Below are 13,806 nucleotides of genomic sequence, written 5' to 3'. Positions count from 1 at the left end.
CCTGGATTTGCCTGTTAAATATCTATCCTGCAAGCCTCCACAAGTGCTTCCAGGTTTCAAAAGGAAGAGTCGATGAGAGACAGAGCGCTGTCTGAGACGCAGGAGAGTTTTTGCCACTCGGAAATGGCCAAGCTGGGCTAGGCAGGCAAGTTGCTTCATTTAACTATGATTCCTGCATTGCAAGCGTTGGACTATCACCCTTTCAGTTCCTCCCAGCTGTACAATTCTATGATTCCGTGTTCCTAACAAGATAAACAGCAGAAAATGCATGGCCAATAAAGTTAAAAACAAAACAAAAAGGGAGCATAAATACACTTTCAGCGTGACCTAAAGTAACTTCCTGATATTTTGGACTCCCAGCTTCCATCATGCTTGGCCATTGATCATGCTGTCTGGAGCTGATGGAAGTTGGGGGTCCGACATTTGTTTTTGTTTTATAATATTTTTACTAAATTTTCAACAAAAAATAAACAACAACAAGCATAGAAAATTATACACGACAACGATATCAGAACCATAAAATGGGATTCTTTGAATCCCATGACTTCCTCCCTCCGTTCTTTAAATTCCCTTTTCAGCTGCATGTCATTTCTACTCCAAATTATTTTTTCTACCTCAAATTTCCTATATTTATTCTAAAATTACAAGTGTTCTTAAAATCCTGCCAGTATATTAACCTGTTTACAATACTTTTGCAAATACATACCGTATTTTTCGCCCTATAGGACGAACTTTTCCCCCTCCAAAAATGAAGGGGAAATGTGTGTGCATCCTATGGGGTGAATGCAGGCTTTCGCTGAAGCCTGGAGAGCGAGGGGCGTCAGTGCGCACCGACCCCTCTCGCTCTCCAGGTTTCAGGAAGCTATCCACAAGCCTCGCGCGCCCGGCGGGAGGTCCCGCCGGGCTTGCAAGGCTTGCAGGCAGCAGCCTGTTCTGGGGGCTAGGCTTGGGGGAAGCTCGGACTTCCCCCGCGCCTGGGGGGGAAATAATTTTTTTTCTTTATTCCCCCCCCCCAAATCTAGGTGCGTCCTATGGGGCAAAAAATACGGTAATAAATATTTCCCATTCTTTTAAAAATTTCTTATCATCTTGATTCCTGAGCTTTCCAGTTAGTTTCACCATTTCAGCATAGTCCATTAACTTGGTTTGCCAATCTTCTTTGGTCAAGACTGCTTCCTCTTTCCATCTTTGGGCAAACAGCATCTGGGTGGCCGTCGTAGCATACATAAACAATTTTTCTGGTCTTTTGGAATCTCTGCTCCTACAATACCTAATAAAAAGGCTTGTTTAGTCGTGTCTGACTTTTCGTGACCCCATGGACCAGAGCACGCCAGGCACTCCTGTCTTCCACTGCCTCCGCTGCCTCCCACAGTTTCATCAAATTCATGTTGGTAGTTACGAGAACATTGTCCAACCATCTCGTTCTCTGTCGTCCCCTTCTCCTTGTGCCCTCCATCTTTTCCAACATCAGGGTCTTTTCCAGGGAGTCTTCTCTTCTCATGAGGTGGCCAAAGTCTTGGAGCCTCAGCTTCACGATCTGTCCTTCCAGGAGCACTCAGGGCTGATTTCCTTCAGAATGGATAGGTTTGATCTTCTTGCAGTCCATGGGACTCTCAAGAGTCTCCTCCAGCACCATAATTTAAAAGCATCAATTCTTCGGCAGTCAGCCTTCTTTATGGGCCAGTTCTCATTTCCATACATCACTACTGGGAAAACCATAGCTTGAACTATACGGACCTTTGTCAGCAAGGTGTATAGTACAATAATTAAATTATAAAATCCTAAAACACAGAACAGATGACCAGTGCTGATCAAATTAATTCCCTTGGCAATTTTCAGCAGGTCAGAATTGCAGCTTGCACCCATGAACATAGAACATGGGATACAGCCGTCTAGGAATACAATTTTCCACATGCTGTGTCCACAAGTACCTCTCCTCTCCTCCCTCTCCCTCTCTGCAGGAGGAGGATCATGTGGTTAAGTCCTGGGAGAATATATCAAAGTTCTTAGCCTGCTTTCTAGACTGGAAGTAATTTTTCTGAGAAGAAAAGGGCCGTAGCTCAATGGCAGAGCAGCTGCTTTGGATGCTGAAGGTCCTAGGTTCAACCCAGACCAACCCAGGTCCATTAATTTGTATGTGTCCACTCTGGGAAAAACTTGCTGGGATAAAACCCCATCTTCCTGTGATTCCTGGAACTGACTCTGATAAACACTCTTGGGAACCAACCTTTCAAGGGTATGTGACATGCAGTCTCTTGCTAGAGGAAGTGCACACTTTTGCAATTGCCTAGCTGTGAGAATAGGATGAACATAAAAATCCTGCTGAGCGATTAATTTTCATTTTAATAGTTTGATTTATTAAAAGGATTTTATCCCACTTTTTTATATAAAATATCTAAATTGTTGCCTCACCTAACTGGAACACTCAAGGATCACCCAGTCATTTAATTGTTTTAAATCACCACAATATAGCCTCAAAATAGTGTTAAAAGCAGCAGCATGATGTCAGGGAACTGACATCGGAGCTAGAGGCGGAGGGAAGGCTCTCAAATGATGCTGGAGAAGGGCCCAGCAGGGAGAGAGGCAGCTCCGCAGATGGGGAAGCAAATCAGCGCAACACCAGGGATATAGAGGGGCTGATGGGGGGCTCCAGGACTCTTCACCGGACACCAGCGGGGAGAGCACGGGTCCTCCGCTACCCACGCCCACCCTGCGCAGAAGACTTCCGCGCAGAGAGAGTAGGAGGAGACTGGGTGTCAAACAACTTTTATTTTGGAAAAGATTTAAGAAACGCCCACTGACGGATTCTGCTAGTGACTGAGGCAGCCACGAATTGAAGGGCTGTCCAGACAGAAAGGTTTAACAAGGCAACATAACCAGGAGAGGCGGCAACTTACGCATGAGCAACCCCATACCCATTACACATGGTGATGTGGGAGCAATCGATCAATAGCAGCAAGCACATAATAAATATCCTGATCAGCAGACGTTTGACGTCTGCCCCCCCCCCCCCCGCAAAGTCTTCTTGAAGTTGAAGGATCTTTGCCATCCATCTGCTGGAGGACAGAAGAGAAAGGAGGGCAGCTGCAGGTCCTGGGGGAGATAGTTCCACCCAGACCTGCCTTGTGCACTGCCAGACGTTTGGCTCCTGGGATGCCTCTACTGCCAGGCAGTTGCCTTTGTACGGTTTCAAACAAGAGTCTTCTCTGCCTCTTCCTGGCGATGCCATTGGGGATTGAACCTGCGACCTTGGGCATGCAGAGCAGGCACTGCCACTGAGCCTGGGCCTTACCCCTCCCAGCTTGACCCATGCTGCTCTACAGTGCCCCTCTGGAGGCGCTGGGGATTGAAGCTGAGTCCCCTTGCGTGGAAAGTGCAGGCTCGGATACTCAGCCTTGGTCCCTTGAGAGCCTGAGCGCAGTTACTGGAAAGTTCCTCTCAGGCGTGAGCCACCGACTTGGACTCCTGCCAACCTAACAGTTCGGAAGCATGTCAAAGTGCAAGTAGATAAATAGGTACTGCTCTGGCAGAAAGGTAAACGGCGTTTCAGTGCGCTGCTCCGGTACGCCGGCTCCCTTGGCCAGTAAAGCAAGATGAGCGCCGCAACCCCAGAGTGGTCCGTGACTGGACTTAATGGTCAGGGGTCCCTTTACCTTACCGACTTGGAAGGTAGCTTCACCTTCGGGATCTTGTGAAAGCACAGGAAAGAGCTACTGTGCTGGTGTCTGTTCCCTGCTTTCTTTCTTTCTTTCTTTCTTTCTTTCTTTCTTTCTTTCTTTCTTTTTTGAAATAATTTTTATTAGAGATTTTCATGACCTACAAAGAACGTGCAATGTCTTTCTCTCTTTTGATCAGATTATAGTCATACCTGCTTCAGGTTGAGCGTTTTTGGGTTGCGCTCTGCGGTGACCCGGAAGTAACGGAACGCGTTACTTCTGGGTTTCGCCACCCGCGCATGCGCAGACAGTCAGAATGACGTCACATGCATGTGCAGAAGCGGCGAATCGCGACCCGCGCAGACGCAGGTTGCGTTCGCTTCAGGATGTGAACGGGGCTCCGGATCCCGTTCGCATCCAGAGGTACCACTGTACAGTATAAAGTCTTTTGGTTACGTTCAATGCAAAATGTAAAACAATGATTTCAAAGGTAGGGGAAGAGGGCAGAGGGTGGGTAGTGAACTTACAGACTATCTTGTTGTTTGGTCAACTGGATATTTCATGTCAGCGTCGATTGAGTAGGCTTTCTTTCTGTAAATTTGTTGGTTTATACAGTATTGGCGATGAGAGAAGATTAGGGAGGCAGGGCATGTTTATTTGCCTTTAATTGCCTTTGATGAACTGTAGTGAGATTTGTTTGTGTTTGTGGAAGGGGGGTATGGAATATTGGGTCAAGTTTGCCATATTGATCTGTATGCTGGTGGTAGAGCCCTGCTATCATTGTTGTCAGTTTGCGCTGTGTGTAATAAAAGGGATATACTGGGATGAAGGTGTCCTTGTGTCAGTTTTAGTTTGTTGGTTAACTTTTCTAATAAGGCCATTTCCCATACAATTTGGTACCAATGGTCCATACTTACTCCGGACAAGTCTCTCCAGTGTCTAACTATTACGTTTCTGGCCACTGAGAGTAGGTGAGTCATAAGCTCTTTGTGGTGCAAGTGAGCGTTATTGTCTTGGAAAATATTTAATAGGGCCAATTCTGGGGTGGGTTCCAATATCTGTTTATATACGTTAAATATTTTTTGTAGGACTGCTGTCTGAAAGGGTTGGATTCAGGGACATTTCCACCACATGTGGAGGTATGTGCCTGTAGAAGTAGAGCCTTTCCAGCATTTTGGTAAGGTTCCTGGATGTATTAATGCCAATTTCCTCAATGTCAGATGCAATCAATAGAGAAGTTTCAAAGTGAGATCCCTTCTTTTGACTGAGATGGATTTAAAGGGAGGTTTGGATCACATTGTAGTCCATTGGGTAGAATTTATTTTGTAACCTATGTCATGTTCCCATTGTTTTTTAATTGTGTCGCATAAGATTGCAGGGTTGTGAAGCGGTATTCTGTATATTGCAGATACCATCCCCCTACCATGTCCATCTGCCAATAAAAGAAGCCTTTCAAAGGTGGTCAAGAGCCTAGTGGCTGCTGCTTTTACTGTTGTGATATTTAGGAAAGCATGTAGTTGATGGTGTGTTAGTCAGGGTACTTGAATGTCCCCTAATTTATCCTGTATTTCCTGTGTTGATATGGGTTTATTGTTTATGTAAAAGTCTGCTAAACGGTATAGGTCTTTGGTTTGCCGTGTTTCTATGTGAAAGTTTTGAGCTGCATGACGGAATAACGGGTGATGAGCCAAAGGGATTAGTGGGGATGGTCTAGGTCTTAAGCATGGATAGTGTGAATCTATTGATTGTTGAGGGGAGTTTTCTCAGCTCGTGTTGGAGGAATGGGAATGCAGTAGTGGGAATGTTTTCCAATGTGTGCATCTCCAAGCGTACCCATCGTTTGGTCTCTTCTTCCAAAATATATTGGATTTTGTGGCACACTTGATTAGCGATGTAATGTTGGGAATTTCCCCAACCCCCTTGGGGCTTATTCTTGACTTTTTGTTTGGGAAAATGAATGACTGTATTTTTTTCTGCCATTTACAGAATTGGATTGACGGAATCCAGATTGGAAAGGTTTGGAATAAGTAGGTTAATTTTGGGAGAATGATCATTTTGATCATGGCTATTTTATCTGAGGTGATGGGAGGTGACATCTCCAGCAGCGGCCTGCGAGGCCTCACGACAGCGATGGGAGGCAGCAGCAGTAGCAATGGCGGCCTGCAAGGACTCACAGCAGTGACAGGAGGTGGCAGCAATAGCAGCTGCGGCCTGTGAGGCCTCATGGCTGTGACAGGGAGAGGTGGCAGCGTACTGCGAGGCCTTGTGGCAGTGTCAAGAAATGGCAGCAGTAATGGCATTAGCCTGCGAGGCCTTGCAGTGGCGACAGGATTTGGAAGCAGAAGCGGCAGTGGCCTGCGAGTCCTCACAGCAGAAGCCTGTGGGGACTCGTGGCAGTGACAGGAGGTGACTGCAGTAGCAACATCCTGTGATGCCTTCTGGTGGTGACGGGAGATGGTGGCAATAGTAGTGGCAGGCTGTGAGGCCTCATGGTGACACAAGCAGTGAGACTTGCAAGGCCTCACCATGGTGGGAAGAAGTGGTGGCAGCCTGCAAGTCCTCCTGGTGGTAGTGGGAGATGGTGACAGAAGATGGGGCAGCCTGCCTCACCGAGGCCTTGCAGGCCACCTCTGCTTCTGCCACCTTCTCCTGCTGCCACCACGACAAGGCCTTACAGGCTGCTGCCATTTCTGCCACCTAGCAGGCCTGCTGGCAGTCTGGCAGTCTCAAATTATTTGTATTCACTATGACTCAACGCCGTACTTTGGATTGTTCTGAATACCACCATTTGGTAGCCAAGCCCCAAACCAAAAGTCTCATTTAGATTCCTCTTGGCTTGCCTGCTACTGAAAGTGACTATGAGGTGATTGATAATATCACCATTTATCAGTTTTAGACCCTTAGGTAGCAGTTGCCAGGACATTGTCCCATTCGCCTCTGCATAGTTCCTTCCTTATTTCAGATATCGTGATATATCAATACAGTGGTGCCCCGCAAGACGAATGCCTCGCAAGACGGAAAACCCGCTAGACGAAAGGGTTTTCCGTTTTTGAGCTGCTTCGCAAGACGATTTTCCCTATGGGCTTGCTTTGCAAGACGACAACTTCTTGCGAGTGTTCCGATTTTTTCCCCGCTCCCCCCCTTTTTCTAAGCCGCTAATAGCCTTTTAGCTGCTAATCCGTTAAGCCTTTAATAGCCACTAAACCTTTAATAGCCGCTAATCCGCTAAGCCGCTAATAGGGTTGCTTCGCAAGACGAAAAAACCGCTAGACGAAGAGACTCGCGGAACGGATTAATTTCGTCTTGCGAGGCACCACTGTATATCACAGTCTTTAACTGGTGACGTATCGCAATATTGAAAACCAGTTATCATCCAGCCCTAGCAGCCGCACTGTGGTTTGCCAGATGGGAAGGCAGCACACAGTTTTGCAGGGCCTCTGCGATTGCTTTGTCTTGCTTTCCCCTGCTCACATTAACATGAAGAATGGAGATTGGTAGTACCCATAGCACTGCTGCCTTTTCCCAGCGGTTGTATGTGCTGTCATTTTTAGTTTATGGCATTTATATCCCACCTTTCCTTCGAGGTGCTCAAGGTGGTGTGCTTGATCCTCTTCCCCCTCCTCTCGGGTTTAATACTGGGAGAGAAAGAGATTATTCTGCTGGCATTAACACCCGGTGAGAGGGAGCAAAGATTGATAATGACTATAGGGCTGATGCGTTTCCCCAAAATTGGGGGTGCTGTCATTCCCCCAGCCCCTGCTTTAATGCTGGAAGAGAATGAAATTGTGTTGGCAGGTGTGTTAAAAGGCAAGAGATGATCCACCAGACCTGCATTTCGAAGGTTAGTGTAGTGGAAAGAGTGAGAGGAGGAGTTACTTAATTTGCCACTGATTTCCATGTTTGCCATCATGAGTTTATGTATTGCCTTAGCATGTGCAGTTCCTTCATCTATTTAAGCTCGGCTACTGAAGACAATTGGAGCTGCTTGCTGCCTGAAGTTGTGGTTCCATCCCTTCAGATCACCACACCTTGTGCTGTCACTTGTGACGTTATTTTTTGCTGGGGCAGTAGAGTGTGTTAGGCCATCACAAGGTGGCTCAAAAGATTGATTTTACACTTGGTCCCTGATGGAGGGATCCCTGCACTTGATTTTACACGGTCCCTGCTTGGAGGGATCGTCTATAAACACAAACGCAGCCGTCGGTTATATTTGTAGTGTGCAAATTAATCTTCAAACTCTTTGGGTCCTTTCCAATTCTGCAAATCTATGGGCCTGCTGGCACAAGAGAGCTGAGTTAATCAGGAAGCTGCCTTATATTTTCTCAGGCTACTGGTTCATCTAGCTCAGTATTGTCTACCTACACTGACTGGCAGCTACTGCCCAGGCATTCAGGCAGGGAAATCTTCCTACAGAGATTGGGGACCGAGTCTCAGGCCTTCTTTGCGGAAAGCACTTGCCAAGGAGAATCCTGAGAACTAGTTTGTGCAAGGTGCTGGGATTTGTAGTTGTGCGCGGAAAGCGCCCTTCACAGACTATGGTTCCCAGGATTCTCCATGGTTCTTGAAGTGGAATAAGGGTAATTTTAAACACCCAGTGCAACTGCGACCCAAGAGGGAAGCTGCATTTCAAGATAGGCTTTGTCCCTCCTACCGCCTCTCTTTCCCAGTATTTTGTCAGCAGCAAAAAAAACTCCACATGGCAGTCAGAAGTCCAGCCCAGCTCTTTAAAGGGGGAAGTATCTAAAATAGCTGAAAAGGGGAAGCGGCCCTCACAGCAGGCAGGGCAAGGGCAAGCCAGCTGATAGGCATGCAGATCTCCTCTTGGCTCACAGCTCTAGGGTGCTGTGACCCAGCGGCTCTTGCAGGCGGACTCATTCAGCCCTCAAGTCTGCCTCCGTGAAGGAAGGAAGTCGTAGGTGCTAAAAATGGAAACATTTTTTTAGGCCAGCCATTCAGAGAATCTCCCAGCAGTGACGCTTTTAATTGCTTGCAACCAGGCATAAAAAAAAAAACCCTGCCTGTCTTGTTGAATATTCATTGGGCAATAGTTAATTTCTGAATCTTCTAAATAAGACAGCAACAAGAGCCTTTTTGCACTTTAATTTGCTGGTTATGTTTTACCGTGTTTCCCCTGGGGCCTGCTGTGGTTAAATCTGTAAACTGGAAAATGGAGAGATCCGAGTTTCTAAGCGCTTTGGGGTATCTCATGGGCAAGGTGCAGGGAGCCAAAGGTAGTGCAGCTGCCGCTAATACCAGACGTATCAATTGCATCAAGCATAACTGCTGCATGGTGTGTGTGAAGGTGCCTCGGGATGTAAATTGCAGTGCGGTTCACACAGTAGGTTCCACATGATTCAGCGGACAGGATCTGACCCTGTCACTGCTTCCCTCAACCCTAGAGCAGGGGTCAGCAAGGTTTATCTTGCCTGGGCCAGATTAGTCCCGCAGAGATCTCTCTGTGGGCCGGATCGTGTGCCCCGCCCCCCGAGATTTTTGGTGTCTGCACATGCACAGATGCGATTTTCGCTGCCGCAGAAGTGCGTCCCTGCGCCACGGTGCACCAGTTTAGCGCAGCACGTGAGCGGGCAGCTCAGTTCGGGGGCGGCTCGTGGGCCGGTCAAACGACCTCCATGGGCCGCTTCCGGCCCATGGGCCTTAGGTTGCTGACCCCTGCCCTAGAGAGCTGCTGCCATTCAGTGTAGACAGTACTGGTCTAGGTGGACCTAGTGGTCTGACTCAGCATAAGGCAGCTTCCTCCGTATTTATTTGTTTACTTAGATAAATAATAAGTAAATATTGTATAACAACTCCTCAAAGCGGCTTACCAAAAAAAATGAATTAAAAAAACCAAGAATGTTTTACAACTTTCAAAAAGTTAAAGTAACAATAGATTAAAAACAAATTAGAACTCACATCAATTTTCTAAACATCTAGGGAGGCTTCTCTAAACAGGAATGTTTTTAGCAGGCGCCGAAAGGAGTACAGGGAAAGTAGCTTCCTGGAGTCGGTGCTGCCACGCTAGAATATCGAGTTCTTACAAATATGGAACAGGTATTATGTGTGGGCACATATGGGGTTAGGTGATCTTGTTGGTACACTGGTCCCAAGCTGCTAAGGGCTTTTAGTAACACCTACCCCAGGAGCAGATCAGTAACCAGTGGAGATCTCTGAGCACAGGTATTATATGCTGACAAGGCCTCCTGTCAGCAATCGTGCTGCAGCATTCTGCACTCACTGCAGAAGCCCCACATAGAGCTTATTGGGGTAATGCAGGCCAATCCAGTGGTAGCATGGGTGGGGTCTGAGGTCTCTTTTTCACAGGTTAAGAGCAAAATAGGGAGAAATTACGGCCAATGGGTATGAAGGAGACACAGAACAGGACAGCTGAGGCTGTTCTTGCAGAAGGTCAAATGGTCATTTCCGGCACCAAATGATGATACATGCTCCAGTTTATTGAATGCTTGGACAGGTTGTGATGTCGGCTGCTTTTTTTAAGCAAAACAAAACAAGTTGCAGTCTAAATTCTTACGCCGTGATCCATGCAAACAGAATGCAGAAATTCTTGTTGGCTTCTTGGGATAGTTGCAAAACTTTCTGTGAAAATACTGGTCTTTACCTGTTTCCTTATTTTTTGTTTTCTGCACTTGTATCCCGTGATAACTTCCCCCTCTCCTACGGGCAAAGTTGAAGCATGAAGTCAAGACGACCGAAAGGCATTGAGGAAATGCAAAATGAGGCAATTCCTACTTTTAAGGGCGAGCATGTCAAACTTTCACTGATGTTTAGGAAGGATCTTGGGGTCTTAGGTGACCACAAAAAAAAAAAGCTAATGCAATTCTAAGCTGCATCAATAAAAGTATAGTGTCCAGATTAATAGAAACCACAGGACCACCCTATTCTGCCTTGTTCATACCCCTCTTGGAGTCCTGTGTCCAGTTCTGGGCACCACAATTTACAGAGGATATTGACAACCTGGGTGATCAAGGGTCTGGAAACCAAGCCTTATGAGGAACAGTGGAAAGAGTTGGGTATGTTTAGCCTGGAGAAGAGGAGACTGAGAGGAGATAAGATAGCCATCTCCAAGTATCTTAAGGGCTGTCACATGGAAGAGGGAGCAAGCTTGCTTTCTCCTGCTCCCTGAGGGTTCACATTCCAAGAAAGGAAATTCTTCTGACTAAACTCTAGGAAGAGCATTCTGAGGGTAAGAACCATTCAGCAGTGGAGGTCAGATGGCCATCTGTCAAGGATTTTTTAGTTGTGATTTCTGCATTGCAGGGGATTGGACTAGATCAGGGGTCTGCAACCCGCGGCTCCGGAGCCGCATGTGGCTCTTTTACACCTTTGCCGCGGCTCCGGGGCGGATACTAGCGAGGGGAGGAGGCGCATTGTGCGCCCCGACACTCCCCACTGTGGTGGGCGCTGTACTGGCTGTGACGTTGCATGGGGGCAGTGCGTGTGTTAGTCACGCACCGTCCCGACGTCACCTTCCCGCCCGCCCGCCCGCTACATTGTAAGGGGCATGTACGCTGGTCACTGTTTTGAAGGGGAGTGAAGAACACACACACACAAAAAGGTAACTTGTTAATTTAACGTTTATTTCTATGAGGAGGAGTAATTCTGAGGAGTCAAACAAAGAAATAATAGAAAAGTGACAACAAAAGTTATTTTTATAATGACGAGTTTTGCGGCTCCCAGGTTTTTTTTGGAAATGGGTCCAAGTGGCTCTTTTTGTCTTAAAGGTTGCAGACCCCTGGACTAGATGGAGTCCCTTCAAACTCTAAAATTCTATGTTCTCTTAGAACATTTGACTAAGTAGTAGGGAGGACAGAACGAGATTAATGCTCGTTTGAGTCCTGCCAGTGCTAGGAAGCCTGCAGCGCCATGAGATTGAGAGTTGGCAGATTGTTAGATTATGGTCTAGACACTTGTGGCGTAGTAAAACCTGGGCCCTTTACTGCATGTGAGATAAGCATCCAAGCACTAATTTTATGTGAAAGAATAGGCTGTCTCCTACTCAGCGTCAGGAGCACTCTATTCCTTGACTAGAGGGTGAGTTTTCTGTATTTTTGTTTATAGGCAATTAAATTACTTGCCAATTAGACTGAGTCAAAATTTAATTTTGAAATGGCTCAGAGATACGAAGACCAAATGCACTCTGCTCCCTTTGCAAGTTGCTGGGCTGCGTAAAAGCAGCCACAGAAACAAAAGCATCAACCTTGTTGTTGGCTGGAGGCTGCCAGGTGCACAGAACTGGCAATGTAGGTTTTCTGGACTGGCAAATCTGCCCTTGAGAAAAACAACATCCTGTTAGCTTGTTTAATAGTGAACTCACCCTTAAAATAGAGAATGCGGGTGGTGCTGTGGTCTAAACCACAGAGCCTAGGGCTTGCTGATCAGAAGGTCGGTGGTTCAAATCCCCACTACGGGGTGAGCGCCCATTGCTCGGTCCTTGCTCCTGCCCACCTAGCAGTTCGAAAGCACGTCAAAGTGCAAGTAGATAAATAGGTACCGCTCCGGCGGGAAGGTAAACGGCGTTTTCGTGCACTGCTCTGGTTCGCCAGAAGGGGCTTAGTCATGCTGGCCACATGACCCAGAAGCTGTCTGTGGACAAACACCGGCTCCCTCGGCCAGTAAAGCAAGATGAGCGCCGCAACTCCAGAGTCGTCCGCAACTGGACTTAAGAGTCAGGGGTCCCTTTACCTCACCCATACATGTGCTTATATAGACAAAGCTGGGCCATCCATGCTCAAGAAGGGAGGTGTCAACAGACTTTGGTGAGGGGAATCCCAAGGTTTACAGAAATGCAAAATATTTAAGGAAAACCCTTGAGGAGGGGAAGCCCCTCACCCGATTAGAACTGTGCATGCTCGGAATACTGATTGTTGGTTAGGAGGGGGAAAACCACAACAGGAAACTTGGATGGGAGGATGGAATAGAGTTCCTTGGTAAAGGGCATGGTTGCCCCTAGACGGGAACACTTCCCACTGCAACATTCTGTTGCAGGAACCATCTTTTTTGAAAAACAAAATATTAGTCTAGTTGTGCCATAAGGAATGTTGCTTCTCATGCTCTTTTTTACAGTCTTAAATTGTTTACTTAAAAACAAGGGCTTTGCTAAATTAAAGTAAAACAAAAGCTCCAGTTTATTAGATTTTTCCTGACATTTTCTTGTTCCCTGTTTGTTACTTTGATTGGTATTATCTGTTGGGTTTTGATTGTGTGTGTGTGTTTATAAATATTTCTGTTTTGCCATACCATAAAATAAAAGGGCAGTGTGCAAATTTAAAACGTGAAACACCATTTAAAAAATAAAAATGCAGATTATCATTAAGATGACTGCCTAACCAAAACTAAAAGCATAAACAGCTGCAAAGGTTCCCAAGAGGATGTCTGCCGAATCTCCGCTGGAATAGTGTTCCAGAGCATGGGATCAATGACACCCAAAATGTTGACAAGTGCTTCTGTTAAAAAAAAGTGTTGGATTTTGTTGCAAGAAACCTTGAGTGACTCATACTGAGGAAGAAAGGCACGATAAATATCTGTTAAATAATTTTATTAAATAAATGTTATTTATTATTCAGACTTTAACTTTGCCCTTCCACCCCCACTCACCTTTCCCCCCTCCACCTCTTTCCCCCTTTTCTTTCTAATGTCTCAACAAATGAAACTGATCTGTAAAAAAATGTTACTTGAAGAAAAAAAGAAGAGAGACATTGCACATAGTTTGGAAACCAAGAAAATCTTTTGTAAACCAAGAAAAAACAATACAACTTTGCCCTTCCATCAAGTTATATTACTGAGACTTTGCCCTTCAGTGAATTTATCTCGGTAGCTTATGATAAACGGGAATTGTCTACCTTTTCAGGCCCATTTGGATTTTTGAGTGGGTGCCATGCCCTCTGGGTGCTGGAGTAGAGTTAATTGAAGCCTTGGAAAGTGCATAGAGCTGGAAGAGGGAAGTGGGAGAGGAGAGGGTCACCGCTCCAACTTCCTCCTTCAGTTCCGTGGTTTTTCTCAAAGGAAGAAAGGGTAACCACTCATACCGAGGGGGCAGTGAAAAAGAGAAGGTTCAGAGACTTTGTGGGCACCAGGGGAAAGACATGAACGTCACCCCCATGTTGGCAAACCGTCCATTAGAAAGCAGATGAGA

At 46.3% G+C, this 13,806-nt stretch overlaps 1 protein-coding gene across 6 annotated transcripts in view; it reads left to right on the top strand.

Annotated features, from left to right (window-relative positions):
- CSK (C-terminal Src kinase) overlaps positions 1–13,806 on the top strand; it is a 79,768-nt gene that overhangs the window by 12,422 nt on the left and 53,540 nt on the right. For 2 of the 6 annotated variants that reach the window (XM_083460527.1, XM_083460525.1), the window contains exon 2: positions 4,745–4,795. The exons of the other annotated variants lie outside the window; for them this stretch is intronic. In XM_083460527.1, coding sequence (XP_083316653.1) covers positions 4,745–4,795 — 51 coding nt within the window. The remainder of the gene's footprint in view (positions 1–4,744; positions 4,796–13,806) is intronic. 6 annotated transcript variants of the gene reach the window in all.

The sequence above is a fragment of the Podarcis liolepis genome (assembly GCF_965112155.1).
Source record: "Podarcis liolepis genome assembly, chromosome: 9".
NCBI classification, from domain to species: Eukaryota; Metazoa; Chordata; class Lepidosauria; order Squamata; family Lacertidae; genus Podarcis; species Podarcis liolepis.
Note: the sequence above shows the minus strand (reverse complement) of the source record. Positions and strands in the feature narration are given on the sequence as shown.